This window comes from Tinamus guttatus, unplaced genomic scaffold (genome assembly GCF_059628265.1).
Source record: "Tinamus guttatus ecotype Peru unplaced genomic scaffold, ASM5962826v1 Tinamus_guttatus_pri_ptg000223l, whole genome shotgun sequence".
NCBI lineage: Eukaryota > Metazoa > Chordata > Aves > Tinamiformes > Tinamidae > Tinamus > Tinamus guttatus.
The window spans coordinates 2,043,621-2,049,677 of record NW_028288757.1 but is presented as its reverse complement, the minus strand read 5'-3'; the positions used below and the strand labels follow the sequence as shown (position 1 = coordinate 2,049,677).

At 46.5% G+C, this 6,057-nt stretch overlaps 1 protein-coding gene across 1 annotated transcript in view; it reads left to right on the top strand.

Moving 5' to 3' along the window:
• Nucleotides 1–4,591: 4,591 nt before the first annotated feature.
• Nucleotides 4,592–6,057, top strand: part of MLXIP (MLX interacting protein) — a 40,766-nt gene continuing 39,300 nt past the window's right edge. The window contains exon 1 of the mRNA XM_088525126.1: nt 4,592–4,965. Coding sequence (XP_088381252.1) covers nt 4,592–4,965 — 374 coding nt within the window. The remainder of the gene's footprint in view (nt 4,966–6,057) is intronic.

Here is a 6,057-nt window from a genome sequence, read left to right as displayed (position 1 = left end):
ACATCATGGGTAGAAATGTTTTTCAATTATGTTGAAGTCTGCTTTTGCTGAACCTGGTTGCGAGGCGCCGAGCGTGTGCAACTCCCTGCAAATTTGTGGCATTTAGGGGTGCGGAGCCAACTGCAAAGGCCAGGGCCCAGGGGCTTTGTACTTCCCGGGTGGGCACCCAGTTCTAAGTAGCTGGTGTCAGTGGGAAACACTTAACTCCCACTTGGAAACGTGCCACATGCACGTGCGTGCGGCCAGATCGGGCCCTCAACCCGTCTCCACTTTGGGAGATGGGACTTGTAATTGAAACTATGATCTCATGGCTATGAAAATGGTTGCATATAGTTTGTAAGCTAAGAACTGTAAATACTTTTTTAAATGAAAAAAAAAAAAGTTGCTTCCAGTTGATACATTTTCATAATTAGCTCTTCATTAAGCTTATTTATTTCTGAATTCTCCAATAGTGAAAATGGCTTGCACTTAGACTACTGCATTGCGTTTGCAATTACCGTTTTATTATGGAAAACAAGGGGGAAGTCAGGGGAGGGGATGGAGGGAGGGAGGATTGGGGAGCCACGACTGACCTTCCGTAAAGCGTTTGTAGGATTAAATTCCAAATAATATACAACACTCAGTTTCGGGACTTCTTTATGTTGAAATAAACTTTTTGGATTTTAATTAAATAAAATTGGATTGCAAAACATTCGTGAAAACAGTGTGCTCCCTAATAAGTTTGGGGGATTTCTGGTCTGATCATGAAGTCCATTAACATTCTGAAAATAAGGAAATGAGGAGCCAGAAAATGTTTGCACAATATATGCAATGAAATGGTAGGATTTGCTCTTGAACTGTGTGTATGCCTAAAATGTGGGTAACTGGTCAATGACAATTGATTTGTATGTATATTACATTCAGATTTAAGTGATATTTTGTGAGAAATTCTATTGATATATTAAATGGGCAAATTTAGAAAGATTCAAACTTACAAATATTTTTGTTTTACGAGCTTTTTCTTATTTTTAAGGATAAAGTTAATCTGATGCCACCTTTGAAAAGTAGTCATGTTTACTAATCACTGTCTTCAGGTGCATCACAGCAAGTTTTTTACTTTTATTTTGTAGGTATTTCCAAGGGAGTAAATAGACTTTTGGTTTAGGAACTAATTCCTGTACTTTAGGAAGAAATAAAATATATAAATAGCACTAAAATACCTCAAATTTTTTCATTAGATAGAAGCATTTATTGGCATTATTGACATTGACAGGTTTAATTATGAATTTCCTTTTCTCTCCTGTGGCTTCTGCTCAGAACTGTTCATTGTTCTGTGGCTTTAAAAAAAAAAAAAAAAAAAAAAAAAAAACCAAGACACCATAACCATATTCCTAGAGGCTTTGTTTCTAAAGTAGTAATGCTTTATTTACAGCTTATACAAAGTACATTCAGAACTTTTTATTTTTAATCAGAGATTCTAGTGACAACAGACAACTGAACAAGCAGATAGATTTGGGTTCCTTAGACCTGTTATTGTCAGTCTCTAAGAGAAGAGACTTTGACATTATCTGGTATGAAGAAATCCAAAATAGTGTATAAGACTGTTATTAGTCTTTTCTTGAAGTGCCTGATAACATTTATGGGCCAACGGATGTGATTAAACACATTTTAATGCCAGAAAGTACAGATGGGACCAAACCAGGACCTTGGATTCAAACCCACGTAAGGTTTGAAACCAGATCTAAATCCAGCTTTTATTTGGCTTGGACCTGTCTCTACCAGAAACTTGTTTTATGAACTCATTGTAAAAGGGTTTATTGAAAGCATTGAGACGTGGAGCAGAAGGAGAGATGTAATTTTCTTCAAGATGACTGAAAGTTCTCATACAGCTAATGTTTTAGAAATAGTGCAAATATCAAGAAGTGCTTCCTTGCTACAATGCTGAATGTTGGAGCTCATTTACAAAAGCGAAAAAAATAGAAGCAAGCAAGTAAATTAGCTGAGTGGAACATGTGGGAAGGCCTTCTGAATAAGCGATTTACTCAGCCAAACATTTTATAGCAGAACTATTCCTTGGAATTTTTATGCTTGGGAAAGTAGTTGTTAAACATTCCAAAAAGTGCTGGCACTTACAAAACAACAACAACAAAAATAATCAACAAGGCAGTATAAAAATATTGGTTTTGGGTGGCTATCTTCATACATAAACATGGTCATGTTTTGGAATGTTCTTTATATCTAAGGGCCTGTTAGAAGGTGTAAAGAATTTTGTTTTCTTCAATACCTAATCGTTTTCCATCTTATGATTTGTGTGTGTGTGTGTTGTACAGCAGTATAATTTTTCACTTATTTATTCCATCAGTAGTTATGGTTTGTACAATGTACAATGGTTTCATTTCAAAAATAAAATAAAAAATCACGACATGAATGCTGTGTGAATAATTTTTATCAAGAAACAACCCCAGTTTGTTTTTTGAATTTAAAATAAATTTCAGTTTTTATGAATAGTCTTTTTAAATGTGCATTCTATGGTGTCTCATTCGTTTATGTGTAAAACGGGTCCCTTCAAAGGACCCAAGGAGTCTTGGTGTTGTTTTGGCAGGACTTTTTGCCTCTCCCCGTGACAGGTACCTGCTCCCTGCCGCGAGCCCCATGGTCTGAGGTTGGCCGTAGGATTCCCTGCACTCATGTGCTTCACCAAAGTACCTATAGATTTGGGGCGATTATAGGATTTAGGTTTAAAAACTTGAATCCATTTTTTCCCTCTCCATGCCTATTACAATTGAATTCTGATTCAGCAATTTTGCCTCCTGTGCTAAAACCATGCTGTCTTGAAGGAATATCGTCGGAAACAGGTGGACTACAGATTTTCCCTTTGCACTGCAAAAACGCTAAGAAGCGGCATATCCAAAACTTGCTATACTGATGTGTCTGGCTGCTTTTGCCCCTTGGAGTTGCCCTGTGGAGTTCCCGGCTATGGAGAAGAGAGAGGAAAAGAGAGAAAAAAAAAGGGGAGGGGGGGCAACCAGAAGCCTTGACTTGGTGGGCACAGGTCACCTAAATACTCAATTTAAACAGGCAAGAGGATCTATATGGTAAATGGATTTATTGTAAGGACTGCATTCTTCCATGCATGTGCAGTACTTCCATTTAGGCTGATTAGAGGAGAAAATTAGAGGAGAAAACCCTTAATCTGCCCTTAACCCCCTAAATGACATCAAATGTTTTTTGTAGCTTAATGCTGCTAGCCCTTTTTTAAATGATGATTTGTTATTAAATTGCCTTAGATGATGACATTGCTGTCCAGCTGCTTTATTTTAACGTTGTCCCGCTTTGCAAACGGGAAGAAGCAAATGTAGCAGAGCTGTGTCTTCTAAATAAGTTAGTAAGCTAAATGTATAGGCTGTTGTCATGAGTCGTGTACATAGCACAGTTACAGATCTAGAGCTGTGATTTTTGAGGGGCTTTGTGGGGTGAACCTTCTCTGTCCCCAGGATGAGCCACTCCTTGGCCTTACTAATGTGCTTTGATCTTGATCGATAGGATCTGTTGCATCCCGTGCACTTTCGAGAAGGACGAAATTCAATCTTCCACAGCTATCCAGGCTTCTTGCAGGTTGTTTCTGGAAAATAATAAACAATTTGCTGTATACAAGATGGTTTGGAATCCGGGAAATACTTGTAGTGTTTCATGTGTGCAATTGCTGCTGTAGGGGGGAGAGGAAAGTCACTGTGGAAAAACACTTTGTGCCCAGAAAGAAAAGAAAGCACCCAAGGCACCTTGGGTCTGGTGCCTTCCCTCCGGGCCTTGCTGCCTTTTGGTTTTTAATTCCACCTGAATTAGGACAGATGGATGGTGGCAGAGTCCTAAAAGCAGGTATTAAATAGCATTTCAGTGATGTTTTCTATGCGATGATGGGCTCTTCTCTCTCTCATATAGCCAAGATTTCCCAGAACTAAGGTCTGCTTCCTAACTGTGGCTAGGATACTTTTTGGTCCTTGATGTGAGGAAGGACTAGGGAGGATCCTGCCCCTAAAACTGCTGCATTTTTGAGGAAACAACACCCCAAAATCACTCTTTCCCCCGTCTTAGCTGTTAAGACCTGAGCACCCAGCAGCGCCGCGGCCCTCGTGGTGCCTCTTTTAGGGCAGGCAGGGAAGGAGTCCAGCTCGGAAACGCGCTTCAATGTTCCCGTTAGCTGGAAGGAAGGAAGAAAAAAGAACAAGAAAAAAAAAAAAAAAAAAAAAAGAAAAGTTGGTTTTTTTTTTTTTTTTTTTGTGCTCGCAGCACAGGAAGGGGATGGCCGGGGCGGGGGGAGGCCGCGAGGGGGGCAGCGAAGGGCCGCGGGGGCCGGTGCTGCCCCGCTCGGGTCCCCAGGCGTCCGCGGCCTCGCGGAGGCCCCAGGCCCCGGGCGGGTCGGAGCGGGGCCGGGCAGCGCCCGGGAACGGGGCTGGCGGGCGGGCCGGGAACGGGGCGCGGGAGGGGGCGGCGCCGCGGCCGCGCCGCCCCGGCGGGGGCGCTCCCGGGGCGGGGCGGTGGCGGCGCAGAGCGGCGCGGGCGGCGGGCGCGGGCTCGGCCGGGGCTGGCGGCGGCGGCGGCGGGAGCGGGGGCCATGGCCGCCGACGTGTTCATGCGGCCCGCGCGGCTCCTGGGCGCCGCGGGGCCGCTGTCGCCGCGCGCCGAGCCCGACGAGGACTCGTCGGATACGGACGACGGCGGCGCCTCGCCGGGCGGCGGGCGGCGGTGCGGGCCGCGGCGGGGGCAGCCGCCGGGCCCCCAGATCATCCACTCGGGCCACTTCATGGTGTCGTCGCCTCACAGCGAGCACCCGCCCAAGAAGGGCTACGACTTCGACACGGTCAACGAGCAGACGTGCCAGACGTACCGCTTCGGGGCGGCCCGCGGCGGCGGCGCCGGCGGCGGCGGCCGCCTCAGCATCGACGCCTCCCTCACGAAGCTCTTCGAGTGCATGTCGCTGGCCTACAGGTAGCGGCCTCGGCGGGGAGGGAGCCGAGAGGCAGGAACGAGGGGCGGACGGCGCCGAGCGGGCCCTGTCACCGCCGCCTTTGTTCTGGCGGCGCTTCCTGGGTCCTGCCCGGCCGCCCCGCGCCCCGCCGGGGTGTCGCGGGCCCCCTCCCCGGCCGCCTTTGTCCGCCCTCCAAAATGGAGGCGGCGCCGGGGGGCGAGCGCCGGGCCGGGGCGCCCGGGGGGCCGGGCCGGGGCTCCCTCCGGGAGCGGGGGGACAAGTTCCCTGGAAGGGCTGACGGGGAATTAAAAAAAAAAACCCACCCAAACCCACCCCTTTTCCGTGGAAATAACATTTCCTGGCGGGTAGGAACCATGTTAGCGCCATCAAGGGAAATGAACTTCACCCACCCCGAGGCCTTTATTGGTTTTGCAGGTGCTATTTCTGCTTTTTTTTATGTATATTTTTTCATCCCCCAAGTGCTGCTGAATGAAAGAGAAAGGCCCCAAACTGTTCCGTGTGTTTAGCAAGGAGATCTAATGTTGGCAAGCTCACACTTGTGATTATTTTTTGCCCTACAAGTTGCTGTCGAGAGGGAATCTTACCGCGGTGTGTTCCAAGGTGGATGTCAAATCTTCACGTTTACTAGTGAAAATAAAAGCGTAAAACTTGACTAAAAATTAACCAGGCCATCTTTGCATATCATGCTCAGCCTGCAGATAAAGTAGCCAAAAGTCCTCGGAGTGACAAACTGGGCTTTGCGCATCTAGTTCCTCATCAGCCTTTTGTTGGCCTTTTTGTGTTAACGCCGTTTCCGGCAGAGCATCCTGGGGGATTTGAAGCTGAGGGTCGTATTGAACGTGAAGGAGTAATTCTGTGGCGTAAACTCAATGATACTGAAATCTGATATGCGGGCATAAAATTGTGCACAAAATCCATTCTAGCAGGAATGGTTTTCTCCTTGAGGTGAGGCGTGGAGGGTGTCGACTTCGATGACAAAAGCCTCTCTGTAACATCCCTGTATTCGGCTGCCTTAAGATTCGCTTGCAACACTCCATGCAACTCCTTACCCAGGTTCACTTTGCTTACTTGCTGTCCTTGTGTTTTTTGTT